The sequence below is a fragment of the Ips typographus genome, linkage group LG1 (assembly GCF_016097725.1).
Source record: "Ips typographus isolate SLU linkage group LG1, UJ_Ityp_2.0, whole genome shotgun sequence".
NCBI lineage: Eukaryota > Metazoa > Arthropoda > Insecta > Coleoptera > Curculionidae > Ips > Ips typographus.
The window spans coordinates 9,598,804-9,619,908 of record NC_138422.1 but is presented as its reverse complement, the minus strand read 5'-3'; the positions used below and the strand labels follow the sequence as shown (position 1 = coordinate 9,619,908).

At 32.1% G+C, this 21,105-nt stretch overlaps 2 protein-coding genes and 1 long non-coding RNA gene across 8 annotated transcripts in view; 1 reads left to right on the top strand and 2 right to left on the bottom strand.

Annotated features, from left to right (window-relative positions):
• Positions 1–15,120, top strand: part of LOC145732234 (uncharacterized) — a 69,963-nt gene extending 54,843 nt beyond the window's left edge. Inside the window, exons 2-11 of one of the 2 annotated variants that reach the window (XM_081984366.1) lie at positions 7,844–8,050; positions 9,393–9,489; positions 9,743–9,903; positions 9,954–10,163; positions 11,443–11,788; positions 11,841–12,125; positions 12,176–12,443; positions 12,865–13,012; positions 14,275–14,430; positions 14,494–15,120. In XM_081984366.1, coding sequence (XP_081840492.1) covers positions 7,955–8,050; positions 9,393–9,489; positions 9,743–9,903; positions 9,954–10,163; positions 11,443–11,788; positions 11,841–12,125; positions 12,176–12,443; positions 12,865–13,012; positions 14,275–14,430; positions 14,494–14,634 — 1,908 coding nt within the window. In that variant the 5' untranslated portion in view covers positions 7,844–7,954 and the 3' untranslated portion in view covers positions 14,635–15,120. Of the gene's footprint in view, positions 1–7,843; positions 8,051–9,392; positions 9,490–9,742; positions 9,904–9,953; positions 10,164–11,442; positions 11,789–11,840; positions 12,126–12,175; positions 12,444–12,864; positions 13,013–14,274; positions 14,431–14,481 lie in introns of both variants that reach the window. The other variant, XM_081984358.1, reaches the window with a different exon arrangement.
• LOC145732245 (uncharacterized) overlaps positions 1–21,105 on the bottom strand; it is a 50,388-nt gene that overhangs the window by 20,231 nt on the left and 9,052 nt on the right. The window contains exons 1-4 of one of the 5 annotated variants that reach the window (XM_081984411.1): positions 20,969–21,101; positions 17,202–17,252; positions 3,485–3,552; positions 3,171–3,271 (exon numbers count right to left, since the gene is read on the bottom strand). In XM_081984411.1, coding sequence (XP_081840537.1) covers positions 3,171–3,271; positions 3,485–3,552; positions 17,202–17,252; positions 20,969–20,975 — 227 coding nt within the window. In that variant the 5' untranslated portion in view covers positions 20,976–21,101. Of the gene's footprint in view, positions 1–3,170; positions 3,272–3,484; positions 3,553–5,498; positions 5,635–17,201; positions 17,253–18,554; positions 18,688–20,968; positions 21,102–21,105 lie in introns of those variants that run through there. The other 4 variants (XM_081984387.1, XM_081984392.1, XM_081984403.1 and 1 more) reach the window with 4 other exon arrangements.
• On the bottom strand, positions 18,169–18,683 carry LOC145732317 (uncharacterized). Its single transcript, XR_014178993.1, has 2 exons — positions 18,559–18,683; positions 18,169–18,359 (listed from the first exon to the last, which is right to left on the bottom strand). It is a non-coding gene; the product is annotated as an uncharacterized LOC145732317 (long non-coding RNA).

Here is a 21,105-nt window from a genome sequence, read left to right as displayed (position 1 = left end):
AATCAAAATTGTTTATTTGCCTACGATGACATTTGTAGTTTATTTTGATTGGTTAATGACGGGACGTATTATTCATATTCATACATGCTGTCCATAAAAACAAAATTATATCGTTTTTCTGACCTTTCTAGCAGTAAATTCGACAAGACTTCTACTAATCATTCTTTAGTGATATAAATTTTATTGTTTGTTGTAAGTTCTAACTGAAACTTTGACAGTTGTTATCCGGTAAAGCGGTTCTCTAACAAGATTTGATACAGTTCTGAACGAAGGTAAAACAGTTACCTAACAACATTTGACAGTTTTAATAAAACTATTGAAGCGGTTCTAAGTTGTAAGCGTGATTTTTACATTTCTAATGCCTCTCTCACAATAGACGTTAACATAAGAACACGTAAACATAAACGTAAAGTTAATTTTTTCAAAGTCTATTTATGTTATGATAATTATAAAAGACAAAGCAGCATTTCTATGTGAACCGTTTATAGGTATGTATAAACGATAAAATGTCGCTTTTCCTTTTAGGCATAGCAAAATAAACATAAATATAAGGGTGTAAAAAAATTAACTTTACGTTTATGTTTATGTGTTTCTTATGTTCATTGTGAGCCAGGCATTAGCCGGTATAATACTTTTCTAACATCATTTGACAGTTGCAGCTAAGGGTAATTTAGACAGACTTAAACCGGTAAAACAGATTTCTAACATAATTTGACAGTGCTAAGACAGTTCAAGCAATTCTAAGTTCTAATGATGAAGTTTATTGGTTGATTGGTTGTTCGAAGCGAGATTTTGACATATGATAGCCGCTAAAACAGCTTTCTAATTATATTTAACAGTTGGTATGGTTGGTTGTATTTAACAAGGATGGTTTTGATAGTTCCTACCCGTTAAAACAGTTTCCTAACAACATTTGGCCCTTCTAAGACAATTGAAGTGGTTTCAAGCGTTATTTTGACAGTTTTAAGCCGGTAAAATAGTTATCTAACATATTTGACTGTTATGAGCTGGTAAAGAGTTCCCTAAGAAGATGTGACACAAAGACAGTTGAAGCCATCATGAGTGTAATATTGACCATTTTGGTTTCATTTTCTAATATCGTTTGACTGTTCTGAGCCGGTAAAACAGTTTTAACATCACTTGACAGTTCTAAGACAGTGAAACAGTCCCCTAAAACATTTGACACTTCAACACAATTTTGACAGTTCTTATTCGGTAAAACAGTTATAAGTAGAATCCGGATTAAAAAACACTAAAATCGTGAAAAAAGCGCTTAAAAAGCAAAATTACTTCCCTCAAAAAAGCGCAAATTTTTTTACTTTTTTTGAGTTCAAGCTCTAGAAATTTTTTGAACCTTTTAAACTGCTTTAGAAGCATACAGAAGATTTTAGACTCTTTTAAACTACTTAAGGAGCATATGGAAAATTTTTGGACAGTTTAAAGAGAATACTGAAGGTTCTAAAATGCTTTGGAGGCATTTGGAAATTCTTAGACGGTTCTAGAATTTTTTGGAAGCTTCTAGACTGTTTTATTATCTTTTGTGAGCTTCTAGACTAGTTGGAGCATTTGGAATCTTTTAGTCTGTTATAAAAGCTTTTGGAAGCTTGTAGATTGTTTTGAAAGGCTTCCGACTGTTTTAGAGGCATTTTGGAGTTTCTGTAGTCTTTTGAAATCTTTTTAGACTACTTTAGGATGTATTGAAGGTTCTGGACTGCTTGTAAGACATTTGAAACTTTGAACACGGTACTAGAAACTTTTGGAAGATTTTAAGCATACGGAATTTATTATTTTTATTATATATATATATATATTAAGCATTTTCTAAAAGCATATGGAAGCTTTTAGACGGTCTTGAAATGTTTTGAGAGCGTCTAGACTGTTATAAAAGCTTTTGGAAGGCTTCTGACTGCTTTAGAAGCATTTTGGAGTTTCCGTAGTATTTTGAAATCTTTTTAGACTACTTTAGGAGCATTTGGAAGGTTTTGGACTGCCTTTAAAGCATTTGAAAACTTGTGGCTGGTTCTAGAAACTTATGGAAGTTTTTCAACTGCTTTAGAAACATACACCGAAGCTTTTAGACTGCCTTGAAATTTTTTGAGAGCTTCTAGACTAGTTGAAGATCATTTGGAAGTGTTCTAAAAGCTTTTGGAAGCGTCTAGACTGTTTTGGAAGGTTTTCGACTGCTTGAGAGGCATTTTGGAGTTTCTGTAGTGTTTTGACATCTTTTTAGACTACTTTAGGAGCATTTGGAAGGTGTTTGGAAAGTTTAAAGAGCATTATATTGAAGATACTCGATTGCTTTTAAGACATTTGAAACTGCTCTCGAAGCATACGGGCTTTTAGACTGTCTTGAAATCTTTTGAGAGCTTTCATAATTAAGTAGAAAAGCATTTAGAAACTCTTAGCCTGTTCTAAAAGCTTTTGAAAGTTTCTAAGCGGTTCTGTAAGCTTTTGGAAGATTCTAGGCTGTTTTGTAAGCTTTTGCAAGGCATTTCGGAGCTTCTATAGGGGTTTGGAATGTTTGGTCAGTTTAAATTTGTAAATTGAAGGTTGCTTTTATTATTTACAAAAAGAAAAATTCCTAGAAATCCGGACTCTAGTTATAAGACAGTTGAAGCCTTTTTAAGAATAATTTTAACAGGTTTAGGGCTTATTGCACCGTCGTACTTAAGCCAAGCTAAAGTTAAACGTAGTTCAGACCAGAAATTCAGCCAGTTTTAAGCCGGTAAAGCTGTTTTCTACAACATTTGATAATCTTGACCGAATATAGGCACAATCTTCTTCATGTGCTGGGAGTCCCATGTGAACAGAGCCACAAACTAACAGAAACTCTCAAAATTAATCACAATCTTCTCTTTTCGGACCTCTACACGCAAAATACCCTGTACAATTATCATATCTGGTACATTATCTTGACTTTTAAACTAACTGAAATGGTTTCCAATTAAGTAAATTTTTTGCAAAAAATACAAAGAAGCTAAACTTTCTCAAGTTATGCTCTCGACGACAAGGTGAACGGCATCTTTCATATACAATTTAAGAGTCAAGATAATCGAAAGTGTTTGCTTCTGATTTATATCCTACTGCCTTGCTACAGCTCTAAACCGATATTTTAGACACTCCGCGTTTATTTGACAGTGAAAAATTAACTAAATAAAAATAATACTCACATTTTCGTGTTATCCAGGGACAACAAAACCGAGTCTAAGTTATGGACGGTTTTGATGAAGTTTTTCCTTCGGTGATTGCGTGCCATTTCATTGTTGAAAGCCTAAAAATAAATCCAATTTGGTTCAAAGGAAAACCTAATTAAGATAAGAACTAACTAAAATATGAGGCCATTTGATTGCAAGAGTCGCTGAACTACACGTTTATGTGCAGTATAAATAAAAACGATTTCTTTAGTACAAGTTACGTTAAAATATTACCTAATTTATAAATTTTGATGCTACGTTTAAAAAAACAGGAAAGTGAGTTTACTTACGCTAACGATATTTTCCTGTATGACAGGGTGAAATTGTTCCAGGAACGTGGCATACTCCCCATTCAATTCTGAAACAACCATATTATATCACAGTCAAGTGTTTTTCACTATTTTTACTACAGCACGCGATCAACCATATCAAATGAATTGAAACAATCTTAAAAAATACACGTTTTCAAACACGTCACCACCACGCTATACATAATCTCAAAACCTATCAAAAACAATATGAAAATTTTATTGCTAAGTAAGTCCGTTCCACCTTAACCTACAAACTGGTAACAACAAAATATATAAACAATTTTAACGCGATCGGTAACTTTCGTTTTTCGGTTCAAAGTAAAAGTATAGGTAGGAAGATATACACGGTGAATCGCGGCGTTCTTAATGACAAACCGTAGATAAAGGTGCAAATTTGACGGTGCCACTTCGAATTTATCGTTTATGCTCTCTCGTTATCAGAAGTGGTACTTAAAAATGAGGAATTACTTGGCATTAACGTTTATTTTCGTGTTTGTTTATTGGTTGGGTAAAAATTATAGTTTCAGTCATAATACCGCTGTACTAATAACCACGTTTAATGGTTTATGACCTGACTTTTTTTATGTCATCGGAAACACAATACAACTACATACACAAAACAGATCTTCAGTGTTCCACGATAAATGCATCATATTTTAGTAAAATTTTAAAAGACTCTTGAAGCTATACAAAAATTTTAATTATTTTTTAATTTTGAGCTTTACACCTTGTATGTCCGTAACGAAACAACTTTAGACTCTAGTTTATAATTATAGAAAACTTAGGTTGTTTTCTCATGCACCATCAAGCCTTGAAATATAATGCATTTATAGTTAAACACCCTAAATAATAATTTTTATTCATGCATCGACCATGTCTTAATGATCTTATGAATACCAGACAGATAAACTCAAACATAAATCACTCTCTACTAATAATTTTAGTAAATCACCACGTAATGAAAAATACAGTACAAGACAGGGCGTTTTTCCATCGTTCAATCATGTAATCGTCAGTAATGGAAATTAAAAATAAAATACAATTTGACAATACGACACTCGGTTAAACCGGAAGGTTTAGGATGACGTTAACAAAGAAAGGTAAATGTTTTATGACCAATAAAGGATCAGCAACAACATTCACATTGAAGAACCTCACATTCAGAACCTTTACTACAATAATTATTACATTAAACAGGGTGTTTTAAGTACTTGTACAAAGTTTATACTGTTTATTTGACCAATTTTAAGGCAAAAATTTCATATACTAAATAAGATTAACACAATAAAAATCTATTTTTGAAAAAGTGAATTTTACATTGTCACGCTTTATCCTCAACATTTCAATAGACAATATTAAATTTTCAGTGACAGTATACCAGATTATCATTAAAACCTAATTATTTCAATAAAGGTAAAAGCATTTTATACCACATATGACAAAATTTTAAAATATAACATTAGTATCAACTAGTACAAGTCATTAATACCAAATAAAACCGATTGAAGTGGAACACAACCAAATCCTTTAATTTGTACGTTACACCAGACATATCCGCACAGATTAGAGCTATTTGGAACATTAGTTAATTTAGAGCAAAAGGGGGCATAATGTAAAATTGAATTCCCAGCTAACTGAAACTGGTTATACAATGGCAATGAATCTGTCTAGAGCTATTTCATGTGGAAATTAATCCTTTTCGAATCGGGTTACAACGTTATGTATAAAATAGTCACGCATTTAACGCCATAATTCACCATTAACGTGACGTCAGTCATATTGGGGAATTGACAATGAATTTTTAACGATTTCTGTTATGCCTGAAACGTTGTTATATTATTTAATCCAGCACTCAAATGAAACATGCTTAATCAAATCTGCACTGATAAATTCAGCTACAAAATTCATGCTAATACAATAGCCAAATATTAAAAAGTAAACTGAAATACTAATATGATAGGGAGTTGCTTTAGTAGTTTACTAATTTAGTTACCTTCTTGCATTTTAACATTCTGCAGGCTCACTATAAGTACGACAAAAATAAAAACACTTTTAAGAAATTCCACCATTTGTGCGAGTATCGATAATTCCAAACAACTGACCGCGGGTTATCAATAAGAAGCAGAAATATAGTAATTTCACTTATTCGATAACATATTTGCTATTAAAAACATCCAAATTTGTCAATAATTGGTAAGTTGAATGACAAAGTAAAACCATGATTAACTACAGAACTTTAGGGTTATTTTTGTTGTCAACAACATAATAAAAATTGTTGAAACTCTGTATCTTGATCTGATTGGATCAACATGAAACAGCACTGCATGAAAATTGCAGAGAAACAAGTTATTTTAACCAATCAAACAGTTACCGATATAAAAAAGCCAATGAAAATGTTGTAGAAAACAGCTTTACCGGCTTAAAACTGGCTGAACTGGCCTGAACTACGTTTAACTTAAGCTTGGCTTAAGTACGACGGTGCAATAAACCCTAAACCTGTTAAAATTATTCTTAAAAACGCTTCAATTGTCTTATAATTAAAGTCCGGATTTCTAGGAATTTTGCTTTTTGTAAATAATAAAAGCAACCTTCAATTTACAAATTTAAACTGACCAAACATTCCAAACCACTATAGAAGCTCCGAAATGCCTTGCAAAAGCTTACAAAACAGCCTAGAATCTTCCAAAAGCTTACAAAACCGCTTAGAAACTTCCAAAAGCTTTTAGAACAGGCTAAAAGCTTCTAAATGCTTTTCAACTTAATTACGAAAGCTCTCAAACGATTTCAAGACAGTCTAAGAGCCCGTATGCTTCGAGAGCAGTTTCAAATGTCTTAAAAGCAATTGGGTATCTTCAATATAATGCTCTTTAAACTTTCCAAACACCTTCCAAATGCTCCTAAAGTAGTCTAAAAAGATGTCAAAACACTACAGAAACTACAAAATGCCTCTCAAGCAGTCGAAAACCTTCCAAAACAGTCTAGACGCTTCCAAAAGCTTTTAGAACACTTCCAAATGATCTTCAACTAGCCTAGAAGCTCTCAAAAAATTTCAAGGCAGTCTAAAAGCTTCCGTGTATGTTTCTAAAGCAGTTTAAAAACTTCCATAAGTTTCTAGAACCAGCCACAAGTTTTCAAATGCTTTAAAGGCAGTCCAAAACCTTCAATGCTTTTTAAACTCTCCCGAAACCTTCCAAATGCTCCTAAAGTAGTCTAAAAAGATTTCAAAATACTACAGAAACTCCAAAATGCTTCTAAAACAGTCGGAAGCTTTTCAAAACAATCTTCCAAAAGCTTTTATAACAGACTAAAATATTCCAAATGCTCCAACTAGTCTAGAAGCTCACAAAAGATATTAAAACAGTCTAGAAGCTTCCAAAAAATTCTAGAAACGGTCTAAGAATTTCCAAATGCCTCCAAAGCATTTTAGAACCTTCAGTATTCTCTTTAAACAAGTTATTTTAACCAATCAAACAGTTACCGATATAAAAAGCCAATTTCATTGGCTATCTATCGACATATAAAAGTCCATACCATGTCAGCCAAAAGCAGTTTCTGGGTTTTAACAAAACAGTGAATGAAAATTGGACATAATACGATTCGTAGTGTTCACTTAAATGACCCTATTGATTTTGATCGATTGGGATGAGATAGTGTGAACTTACTAATCCTGCCTCGAATGTGGATAATTGATAATCAGCTCATTTCGTGTGGTCAGCTGCTCGAGTATCTTTTAATTAAAATGTATTTAACATACTTTAACATGAAATGATGAAATTCTTAATAAATGAATTCTCAGAAGTCATATTCAGTTTTGATCAAAATCTGAAAAACTGTCAATCAAAAATATGCGATGTGCGGTGCAAAATACTTCCGAAAATATTTGAAAAACAAAATAAAATTTATCAAAATAATTTGTATTTTTTGTGACCTTTTGGACCATTTTGGAATAGGGTTTTAAATCTAACGTTTCGAATTTTTTTAAGCCATCTTCAAAGTTTATTTTAAGTCTGCACCAATTCTTTTTTTATGTTTCAAACTTTCTGGATTAAAAATACCAGTTTACTGAAAAAATTATATAGGGTTGAAACAAAAATTGTATTAAGTAATATGATCGTAAGGAATACATCCAAATGAAATATTTTAGAGACTCTTCTTTTACCAAAAATCAATGGCAACATTAGATTTTTGTTCAAAAATCTGATGCTATATTTTAAATTTATTACTTAATCTATCTCATTTTACCTAACCAGATTTTCTGCTAAATAAAGCATGTTTCTAAAATACTTGATAGGTGTATAAATATGCTGGTTTTCATTAAAATTTTATATTTTGTTTCAGGCGAAAATATGGCAAACATTCGAGAACCAACCCCCAATTATATGATACGAGATAAAGTCAAACCGATATGATGCCGAATGCTGAATTCTAATAAGCTGGAGCATTGGAGGCATGACGTTGATCCTATCGGTAGTCTTGACTATTATTTGCACTATCGGCATTGCTTTCAACGGATATACGATTTTCGTTATTTTCTTAACGAGACAAGTAAGTTTTATTGCTTTGTTTGCATGGAAACCAAACAATTTACAAGAGACGTGCAAAATAGACAACTTTTCACCAAAAATTCCATGATTAAAAACGTAATTAGATTTATCGGTTCTGTTGGAGAAATGAACTTTACGAATGACTGTTAAATAGCGTTTTCTCCATCGATAAAAGTTTCAATGAACAATGTGGGAGTTGAGGCACTTGGTTGGCAAAAGTCAATTATAGCTCCTCAACTTCGACTCTTTTCGGTTGAACAGCTGAAATTAAATTTTCCTATTTAGTGGAGAGTTGAAATTTATCGAGAATCGCTGTAAATCTTAAGAAAACTAATTCCAAAAGTTACATTATTGGTAGTAAACATACAGTATGTCTAAAAGGAAACAATTATTGGTAAATTGACTATTGAAGGGTGATATAAACTCTGTTGTCATAGATTTTTTGAAAAATTAAGATATGTTCTTATGCTAATATTCATTCCTACATACATATAGAAATAAAATTATCAATCCTGTCAAGAATTTAAAGTTGTCTTATTTGCTGATTTAAGTGATCATAAAAGAATAAATAGATAATTTACTTCACAAATGACACACAATTTGAGTGCAAAATCGTGAGATGGTGGCAACCTTCTTAAGTATGGTTTTTTGTATTGCCAAATCATTCACACAAGAAAGGCTTTTCCAAATTTCCAGTTTTTGGACATACTGTATAAACACACTCACTTTCACAGCGATTTTTAGGATTGAAGCTAATATCCGCATTATCTTCATTGTAGCGGTTTTGGGTAAAAATATTAACTGATCTTGCCCAAATCATATAAGTATTACAGTGGCTGGATAAAGAATTGTTATTAAAAGCGTCGTCCCGTTCCCTGTAGAATGCCATTTAGATAAAACTCAGTATTTACTGAATTCAAAGAATTCTATTACTTTCAAGGAGTCGCTTCCAATCCGTTCCCGCAGTAAGAGATTTCGATGAAAAAAAACCAAAAACGAACAAAATGAACATCGAGCCGAGCGAATAATTGAGCGTTTCTACGGGATTTTGTTGCCTCTAAGTTCAATTTCCTCTTATACGTGTCAGATTTTAATAAGACCACTGTACTGTTAAGTCAGCAAGCATGGATTAAATTAGAGTTTAGGGATTTACTTAACCGCAATATACTTGATATATTAGGTCCATGCAAGTTACTGAACACATGAGAACATTTTTAGTTTTTCAACAAAGTTTCCAGGCAAACGCAGTCCACTAGTAAGAAATTCACTAGTAAATCAAATTTTACTTTAAGCCTCATAAATATTATTTTGAATTTCCAGTTCTAAATTGAGTTGTTTTCCAGGTTCATTCCGCCAATAACCTCCTCCTGTTACATCTGGGTATAGTCAACATCTTTATCGGCATACTTTTCTTGATTTTCTGTTTCCCGGGGATAAAAGGTAAGCAGGTTCGAAGCAAACATTGACGTCATACAGTCCTGCATTTTCGACCCTTTTATGGGCGAATCTAAACATGTTTTTTTGGATTTCCACTTCTTCAAACTAAAGTCGAAAATCTGGCAGTGATTGATTTGGCAAAAACTTAACTTGACTTTTCAATTTAGCCAAAAATTACATTTACGTTGAGTTCTAAAGATTGAGATTTATCGTTAGCAAAGTTTTTACGTTGAATTAGCGGATTTTGTTCATTTAGGAGGGGAATGGGCCCAAGCTGGAGCTCCATGTGCCGTCAATGGTTTCCTGTTCACCCTTCTTCATCCGTTAGCCCTTTGGACTATATGTGGCCTAAATTGCGATCGTTACTATGCCATCGCTGCCCCATTGCATTATACTCATATTGTCAGCACCAAAAAGGTAGGTAATAACTTTTTTTTTAATTGGACTTATACTTATTTTACCATTAGGTGCTGATAGGATTAGGGGCCGGATGGCTTAATTCTTTGATGCTGGCCATTCCGCCAATTTTCAACGCAGCCCCTTATAGATACTTGGCTGATTTGGGTGCCTGCGCCCCTGAATTTCGTACAGGAAATGCTTCGGTGTTTTACGCAGCAGGATATACAGTTTTTACTCTACTAATTCCGGCTACTGTTTTTATTTGCTGTAATGCGAAGGTAAATGCTAAAGATATTGCTTGTTAGGTAAATGTTGTAGATAAATGCTTAAATTATTGCTGTTGAGTGGGGTTAGACGAAGAAACAGTCCATTTCTTCTCAGTACCTACTGTATGATACTTGTCGTTTTTTAAATTTAGCTAGCACAGTAAAAATTGAATAGACCTCCCACATTGTTTTCTATTTCATATTTGAATGGAACGCCAGTAAATCTAATTCATATAATCTCATATGATATGAATTTGAATTTATGTCAACTTTGTTGTGTTTATATGTATATTCTTTTCGTTTTTGTGTTCAACTTTCAAATTCCCATAATTCCATTACTGTTACATTTAGAGTCAGTATCATAAAACCCCTTTTTGGATGCTGTCAACTGTCAGCCATAGCCAATAAAACTGCTGAAAGTCGTCTACGTCATATACGTGGCAAAACCGTCGATTTGAATTAATTAAACCATTTTCAAAGTCCTGTAAATTACCAAAACATATTTTTTGATAAATAGAGTACAAATTCCAAAATTTCACACTAAGCTTCCCGATTTGTATCTATTGAAACGCAGTTTTATGTTATGTGGGATGAGTTTGAGTCAATAAAATATTTTAACTTTAAGTGTTTTCTTAATTAATGCACACACTCTGTAAATATGGTATTGTAAGCAGGTATTAAGTGATATTGCAAATGTTTGGTGTGGCACCCGGAATATACAGTGTCTAAACATTTGGGCGCGTATTATACAGGGTGAGCCATATTGGTGATACATGTATGAGGATTTTGTTTATATTTAGAGTTATAAGGTTGGTTAAATGGGGCAAGTTTTAGAGAATATTATTTAATTTAATTTACGGATTTCAAATCGTCTTATCTTTTTCCCTTTTTTTTGAAAAAAAATAGAAATTCTGCAATACTGAATTTAAAAAATTGCCTGCTAGCTTTTAAAACCATGTGGTACACAAAAGCAATTTTGAATACATTATTAAGGCACTTTTTTACGAAGAACTCGATGAAGTGAAAATGTTGCAAGAAATTTAACAAAAACAAACAAATGTTAACAAGATAAAACAGTTGATGTTGTAAAAGTAGTCACTGACTCAATCTTTAACAACTGATATTACTTTAAAAACCTTATCATTTGACAACTGACATATGAATGAACCCAGTGCAAAAAAACACTCGGCAATGACTCGGTTTCACGATCCCATCCACATAATGGTCATGTTTTAAGTAAAAATTGACTTGGTTTAATACAAAATAATATTGATTTTTGAATTATTTCTAGATTTTGATCATTGCGAGATACCACCGTCATCGTATAGCATCCGCTATCTTCGAGGTGGCTTTATCTGCTCAAGTGACCATAACCCACCAGCCCAACCCATTCTTCGTACCAACAGTGACCACCCCAGCAGCTGGAGGCCCAAAACTCCGCGGCTCCAACCCTATTTTAGCGGTTTTTCTTTTGGTTGCTTCCTTCCTTATAATCTGCTTGCCCTACTACATCCTCATTCTCTATGAGTCAACCTTGCATACCATACATCAGTTTTCCAATGAAACAGAGGCAACTGGCATCTATAATTTATATGTGGCTGCTGGTACTCTAATGGTTTGTTCACCAGTTGTCAATGGTTAGTCAGATACATTTTAAAATGCGAAAATATTGAGTTTTGGATGGTCTAGGTTACCTCTACGGCCTAAAGAATAAAAACTTGAGAAAAGCATTCACAAATTACTGGAGGAAAAAACAAAGTAAAAACGAGGTGCAGCACGAAATACAGGCACGTACACCCAGCACTTGTGGATCTAGAAGACCCTCCCTCACCCCTTTTGGCGCTTTTGGCCGGAACACCAGCGTATCAAGACGCATGTCAGAAACTTTAATTGAAGTGAACAAGTCCCTTAAAAATACACACAAAAGCAAAATCAAACGGATTACTTCTGATCTAATGTGGAGGCATGCTTCAGGTAAGTCTCGTTTACTTCAAAAGGTGAGACTTAAAAAACTCTTTCCACAGCTAACAGCTTAAATTTATCACCGAAAGACGAGCTACCTCCTCAACAGATGAAGCAAACAATCAGCTGCAATACACTTAGAGTACCGGAAGAAACAAACATATGCTCAGAAGAAGAGATACAAATAACTATGCAGAAGGAGATTAAGTTCGAGTCTCCGACGAAAACTTACAGTCCCAGTGCTTTTTTGCAAAAAATATTTAAGTTCGAGGAGAAATTTGTAAAGAAAAGCAGCTCCCCGAAAACCTATTCGGAAACTAGCCCTAAAAGGTTAGGAGAATAAATTTTGACATTTTGAATGTTTTGTGTAGAGATGTGCAACAGGTAAAGCTATTTTTTATTTATTTATTTAGTGTTTATGTAAGTTTGCCAAACATTTATCGTTAAGCTGAAATTAAATTAGAGACCTTTTTTGTATGAAATTTTCAGATCTGAATAATTGAAAGGAGATTGAAATGTTTACGATCAGGTTTTAACTTCTTTACCGTTTAAAACTCTTGCATGACTTTTTTTGTATGTTCTCCTAGAAGCATAGCTTTTGCTTTATAGATAGCGTTACGACTTTAGTATGAATATAAACCATGTCTAATCATTCTTTCTTTTTTGTGTTAAAAATGTGTTCATTCTATAATCATATCCATCTACTTTAATTGAAACATTTCGGGTTTTAGGTGAATAAGTTTTGTTACAGATCACCAAGGATTCTCATAACAAGAGCATTTTCCGAAGAAAGCGAGAAAAACTCGCAGACCGGTTCACCTAATAAAGAAATTCATAAAAAACATTCTACTTCTACTTCAAACTTAATTGAGAAGAGATGGCGACAAACAAAATTTCAGGTAATTATTACAGGGTGTCTAGGAAGTATTGCAAAACGACGTACAGGAAAGTTAAAATAATGTAAGATCTAAATATACAGGCCGGTCAGATAAAACTTCTTGAGGTTGTTCATTAATAGCAGGCTTTTGAATATAAGGTGTGTAAATGTATCTAATTTTATTTTTTATATATTATTTGCCGAAATAGTATAGTCAAAATTTTACCCATTTTAAATGACGTCAAGCAGATGAAAAAACTGAAACTGAAAATTGACTAATCTTGAATATCATTCAGGAAACATGTTCTTTCACACTCAAAGTTCTTTTGTCTCTAGTTTTAGAGTTAAAATAGTATCAACATAAAGCACGGCTTGGTAATTAACAACATTTTACTGAAATTGCTTACTGATTTTCCAATTGGAGATAGTTTTCTGCGGCTACTTACACAAACTGGTCCATTTCCATTTAAAATAACATTTTGCATCATATTTGCAAGGCAAAAATGTTCTTGCAAGTTTTAAAATGTTTTCCAATTTGGTTCATTAATATTTTTGCAGTTTCCATATCTACATAATAATTCCGTTTCAGCATATATTGAATTAATTTGATCTCTCATTGTGCTCTTCATACACAATAGTTATTTTGCTTTTCCAGCTACATTCTATCTTCGCAAGTTGCTGAAAAATCTTCCAGTCATTATCCTGACATTTTACCTTTATTTTAAAGATATTCGATACTCAGAACAGTGTTTTCTACAGTTTTGATCGTCAAAAATTGTCAGGAACACCTTTTCGGTCAATTATTTTGATTTCACATCATCAATTTTAGAAGAGAATTTATTTATACTCATTTGGGTCATTCAGACTACTGTGAGTTCCAAGACTTTTATTGCTGAGTAAATTTGATGTATGAAGCTTTTTATCCACAGACCTCTAACTTTCTGATCTTATTTTTTTTGCTGTGCTGGTTTTGTTATAAAAATGATATTCCTGTACATATTTTTTGATGAATGATATTGAAAGTGTCTCCATTGAGTCAGTGCAGTTTTCATTGGAAAGTTTGCTAGAACGCTAGAGCAGAAAATTTTAAGTATTTTGACTTTTTCTGTACACCATTTTATTTGTTGTGCAGTACTTCCTGTATAATACGATTACAGTGTATTCCAAACAAACAAGCAATTTTATCTTAATTATGGATCTACTAATCGTTATTGAGACTCGATTCCTTATATTTGGATGACGGTAATTACACTTTTCTAAAACTCTTATGTTTCTTACAATCAGAATGAAGAAACGGACAGTAGCGATTATTCCAAATCGAACAGCACTACCAAACCATTATTAAGTGGAAGTAATATGAGTGGTCATTCAACTGATTCGTCTGAAACTTCGGGATCATCCGGAAAGATTTTTATAAGTCTGGATGGAAGACGGATGTCGGTAAGTCGTCACTTCTGGTGATTCGGGTGGTAAAAAGTCCATTTCAAGTAGACTTTGTGGCAGATTGACGATGAGTCGAACGAGGATCAATTGCTGCTGACGTGGGATTCGCACAAGAAATATAATAAACCAGAGGACGCTAGACGATCCACAAAGTCTACGATCATGAAAGTGACCGTCACCACCAAAGAAATAGTACTATAAGTAGTTTTAAGGTTGTAGCAATAGTTATGGGACGTTTTATGAGTGAAATCGTCGCAGAACTGTCAGAGCGAAGTGATTTGAGGGTAACGTGTTTTCACTCATAAAACGTGTCGGGTATAAATTGTTAAGGGCCTCGTAAATGACTGATTGTATTTAAGTTCACTTTTTAGATGCGCATGTAGTGTAAATTCATGCTTTTTGGGTGATTAAATTAGCATTTCACTTACCATGGAACAAATATTAAAGTAGCACGAAAGTTCTATTTTTATGATGTTACTCTAAGGAAGAATATTGGAAGGGTTGTTTCACTGGTCGTCTATGGAATACGTGTTGTTAACCAATTATACATGTGCCCTTTTATAAATACTTTTTTTTAATGTATTATTTAGACATTTTCTATCAAATTGGTTTTAACAGTAAACTAAAGTGTAAAGAGAATTATATTAATGATATTTTTTTTTAAGTCAAATAAATGCCTATTTTTTACCTCTCTTCTCACATTACACTTACTGGTGTTTCTTTCCATTTGGAAATTTTTTCTCAATCAGGGTAAAATCTGCAATTTTTTTTACGTGATTAAAGTTCTACTATATAAATTCCAAAATTCCTGTATAATTTAAAATAAAAATGCAGGGTATCTCTAAAATTCTTTACATCAAATGTCACAACGTCCACTATTTTTTTATGCAAAAAAATGTTAAATTTATTAAATCATTAAAAACAACCATTTTAATAAAACTGGATTTGAAGCACCCACGTAAAAAGTATAGGAGATGAATACAGTGATTTTTTAAAAAAATTGTTCTAACATACTGTTGAGATTCTTAAAATCTGAGGTTTTCACGGACTTACTTTACTTTTTCGTGAAGTAAGTTCGTGAAGAAAAGAAACTCAGATTTCAAGAATCTCAGAACAACTAAAAAAAAAAAAAGTTAGACAGTTCACAAAAAAAGTCATTTTATGTATTTTCACAACAGAGATAATATTAATTTAGTAAATGCCAGATTCTCACTTTTATTATCAATGAATGATATTGTCTGAATTTACTACTACTAATCAAAATACTAAAATGAGGCAAAATACAACAAAGGGAACAGGGTGTTCAATTTTTGACATTGACATTTTGAAGTTGTAATTAAGTGAAAAATAATTGTAATAAAAGCTCTCTGTAACTTAACTTTGCTTTTCTAGTACTTATACGCATATCTGAAACTGAAATTTAATTGATCATTAACATAATCATTTGAGATTATTTTGTTCTCATCGTTAAGCGATCTGCTTCTTCGTCGCAATCTGATTTATCGGGTCATTACTATAATATTCCATAATTATCTCTCACCATAATGAGTAAAAATATCTTGGTAAATGATAATAATCCATTAAATAAGATTTGAAGGAAGGTCAGAAAGGTATGCATCATTAAAATTTTTAATTAAAACTTTTAACCAGATAGATAGCATTCTTGGTAAAAAAATTGATACAAGACCTTAACAGCTGCACTAACAAACCTATCAAGTTTCGTATGATGTAACACTATAAAAATCGGGTAAAAACAGAAAAAGCAATGTTGTCAAACTTATTACTTTACAAAAAAAAAATCAGTCAAACCTTATTTCCACTATATCTATAATTACCTCTTTGTCATCATATTTGTAAATCTAGAAGTGGAATAAACAATGTCTAAAAGAAAGTCAAGTAAAATTTTATTTTTATGTGTACGTTTCGCATTTTTTGATAATTTCTAATTCTAAAATTAGGATTACACACTCGTGTATGAGAATTAATATTATTTAAAGTAATACTTTGGAACACCCTGTGGAACACCAACATAGAGAATTAAAACTACAAAGCCACAATAATTGAATACAAAATTAGCCTACTGGTCCTTTTTTAATACTTTTTTGTTATTTTTCTTAGAAAGTTGTTATTTTTTTCCCACATTTTTCTATACATTTCTCTAAACCTGACTCAATCTGTAATTAAGTTTTGTAGTATTTTTAAGCAGTATTAAAACAGTTTTAAAAATTTGTTAAGTAGTTTTAACTATTTCTGTCTAACTGTTATTAAAAGTATTCACTTATTTTTTTATGTATTACATAGGTAACATTTTTATTAAAAAAATTATAAACGTTTCAAAACATTCCATACTTTGTAAATAAATGAATTGTCGGTTCAAAATGTGTAAATGTAATTATTATTCAGCCAAATTAAATTACTTTGCATACATAATTATTGCTGGGACAATAAATTCGGGCCGCTTTTAGACGTATTAAAAATCAAATTATCGAAAGCTGTCACCTAAAAAGTTGCTTAATAATGTGTATGTATTTAATACGTCGATAAATTTGCACATAATGTTAATTAGAGTATAAATTGAACAAAAATAGGACGCCATTATGCTGTAACGCGATGTAAATTTGGTGTAAAAATTTGACTACTACATTTAACGGTAGTTAAAAGTTAGGACGCTGATTAAGACATATTTTTAAAAATATAGTAAGGTAGATAAAGTTATGTGTTTTAGTGAAAATAAATTATTACTAAAAAAATGCTTGTATTTTACTTACCAACTTGTGGTAAGACTGGATACGTCCTTTCAGCAGTCTCCATTTTTTTTCCTAGAAAAAGAAATAATTTTGTAGTAAAGTAGTTGTATGTTTCTTTATCAAATCCGTTATTAAAACGTTAACAGTAATTTTTATGGGCATTTTAAATACGTTAATAAATCCACAATATCTGAAAACCAAGTTTTTCAAAATGGAGCATTGAAAAATAGTTCTTTAACGTAAATGAACCATATGTCAACAATGTGATGATTCGTTTGTTTTTGCTACTTTGTTGTAAAAGTTATTTACCTAAGAAGTGCAGAAAGCTGTACTTTCCCGCACAAGCAAACCGTTAATAAAGTGCGGGAAAGGCGCTTTTTGCATGTGTTTCGTACGAGTATCAATTTAGATTAAATTAAACAAAAATGTATAGTAAAATTACTAAAACAATACTCTCTATTTGCAACGATGTTTAATAGTGTATTTTTACATAAAAGAAACAAATATACATCTATTATTTTTTAATTTAAATTATATTTGAAAAATTAGGTATATGACATACTTAAAAAAAATCGTAAAACTTAACTGAAATAAGTATAATAAACAGGGTATTCCATTTAAAAAAGTCGAAATTTATTAAATTGAGTCATCATGTTCAATTTGATGTGTTTTTATTTTAAGAGGGATCAAATGCGGAGTAAAAAAAGTTCCAACAATAGTAAAAATTCATTTGTTAGTTGAAAAAATTAAATTATTAGAAAAACTATTAGGTTTAGCTATAGCACATTATTAACAAACAGGCGGTTTTAGAACTCCATTGAGAATCTAAAAATGTATAAAAAATATGGGGTTAATCTGTCACAGTTTTATGAACAACTCTGTATAGTCAAAAATAATTTTAAACTATACATCTTAATATTCTCTAAATATATTATTCTCGAAACAAATGCGATACAAAACTTGAGGATGTGTCTATTATAAACGTATACCTCTCTTTAACCATATTTTATTTTTGATTCAAACTTGGGAAAATGTTCCACCATGCAAGCCCATAACAGTAAAAACATCTATAACTTCCACAATATTTGGAATGAATGACGAATAGAGTAAACGAGAACCCGATAGCCTTGAAACCTTGAGATGAGAACATGTACAAAGTTGCTTACAATCAGCTTCAATCTAAAAAAATTATATTTTATACACTAGTACATTTGTATTACTCATTTTTAATCATCAATTCAAGGAAAACTTATTCTGCTACAAGAAAGAAGAAATTGTTAATATTCACTGTTTTTGCATGGTATTTTAAAGTAATCGAGGTGAATTAATTTAAGGATTTTATACTGAGATACACTAATCGAATATTTTCATTACTTACTTCTTCAACTACTCAATAGTATTTTTTGCCTGTACACGTACCTAAATGTTCTAAAACGATTATTTGCGAGTTTCTGTGCACTATACCGACCTTGGTAGGATGAAACCAAACATTTGACTACCTACATCCGACTGAAACTACAGAATCGTATTTAAATATTTTCCCGTTAGCGCTTTAAACATTCAAACAAAATAATTACAATAGGTCTGTTCGTAGAGGCAATTTCAAACTGAAAATCGGAAATTGTTGGCTTTTATTGGTTGAATGCTCACGTGACATTGACATTTTAAGGGCCAATTAAAAATTGCTACTTCAATAAAATGTTTTATTACTGAGTACGATTGAATATCAAATGTTGTGGTTACACAGTTTAGCTAAAATAACAAAAATAGTATTATCACATACAGTGTGTGTTATCATTTGACAGTTGGTCACATGATCATCCTGTTGCTAATGATAGTAATATCACGTGGATTAGTGTCATTTAACCTAACGAAAGATGGTTGAGATATTATACAGGGTGTCCCACTCGAAATTACCGCAGTCGATATTTCGAAAAACTGCAGATTTTTAAAATACCTTCTTGAAAATTTCAGGGTTGTTGGTTGCGTTGGAGTTGGAGCTTCCACATCTGAAATATTTTCATTTTTGAAGTACCACCATAGGTGCCCGAAGTTACTACAAACTATTTTAAATGGAACAATATTACGATTTCAAGTATGTTTCATGTATCATAACCTATAACTAAAAATTACATTTTTACAATTTGAACTACCATAGTCTTTAATCAGATGAAGATAGAGCAAAACGGTTTGCATGTTAATTTTTTGAGATCTATCGCCCGGTAACATTTTTAATTTTACCTGTCAAACTTTGTAATAAGACCCTGACTTAGATCAGAAAAAGTTAAGATAGGAACTTGCAAGCCATTTTGCTGTGACTCATTGTGGTTAGGAGCTATGACACTTCAAAATGTAAAAATATTATTTTTGAAACATCAATATAACGTAACGTTAAATAATAACAGTTAAATATAGGTATAGGTTATACATGAAACATATTTGCAATTGTTAGAAGAATCGAAATATACAGGGTGTCCCATAACTTTCTATTTGACAAACCAGGTATCTCGTCTTAGCAGAAAGGTAGGAACTAACGGGTACCTAAGACACAATTTTTGCTTAAACTTTGACAGCTGTCTTATTATTATCAGCTGCAAACGCTATTAATGAATATTCTTGACATTTTTATCGAAAAACTGTACCTACTCTTCTTTTAATTCTATAAAATGAACGGTTTTCGAGATAAATCGATTTTTCATTGAACTGCTTAAACCACAATACCAAAGTTTAAGCAAATTGTGCCTTAGGTACCAGTTAGTTCCTGTTTTTCTGCTAAGACGAGATACCTGGTTTTTATGTCAAATAGAATGTCTCTTTCGATAAAACATTAAACCCAAAAATCATTACAATATACAAAGTGGTTCAAAAGTTACGTCCAAAAACGTTAATTGGAAGGCAGTTCTTTGGGGCTCGATATCTTCCTTAGGAGTGACTTTAGGAAATATTTTGATATGAACAAATCGTATTATTTTGACCTCCCCTGTATGCTCTCGAAAGATTGTCATATAGTTATGGGGCACCCTGTATAATAATATAGAAGGTCGATCATTTAAAACAGTAAAAAAATCACCAACATCAACACCAACCTAAAAACAACGTTTTCTAATATGCAAAGATTAAAAATATGTACTTTAGACCTTGAAAAATGCTAATGTAAAATTTTGCATTAAATGGTAAATATCTCAGAAACGGTTACAGATTTGTCGTAGAATCCAAAAACAAATACAGTACTCGGGGTATTATGATACTACCAAATTTCAGAGTTCAGTCATTTCAGATTTCCTTTTAAACTGTGCTGTTTCCCCTACATCTAATTGAGTTTAGAATACCTGGAATACCACTGCTACAACAGATTATTTTTACACCAAGAACTATTGTTACGATTTTCAAACTAGGATGCCTACTTTGAGGTATTTACTTTTACTTAACTGGCTTTCAACTCCCTGTTTAAATTAATTAAGAAAACTTGGGTAATATCGTGCAAGTGGACTTGCATATTTAAACCCTTATTTTAACATAAAGCAAAAATAAAAATTTAAATCCAATACAAATAAAAACACTTCTTAGCCTACCAATAAGCTTGCACTTTCACAAGACCTTGATGATTGGGAGGCTGTATCAGAAATTCATTAACCTGCTCCCAGCAACTCTTACACGTTATTGCCCATCGTCGCAGACCAAGGTACTACTTATCATAACCCGTTAGTCAATTAGTTGTTGGTTTTCCGTGTAATTTACGCGATAATCTGATCAATCCCGTGTCAATGAATTACAAAAGCCCAATTTACCGTGCATAAGCACCGTCCTCGGCTGACCCAACCATACGTCAGTACCTCTTTTACTCAGTTGGTACTGCGTGCTACTCGAACGCGGTACGATTGGTACTGCGACAAACAATTCACGTGGTCGCAAATTTAGTGATTTT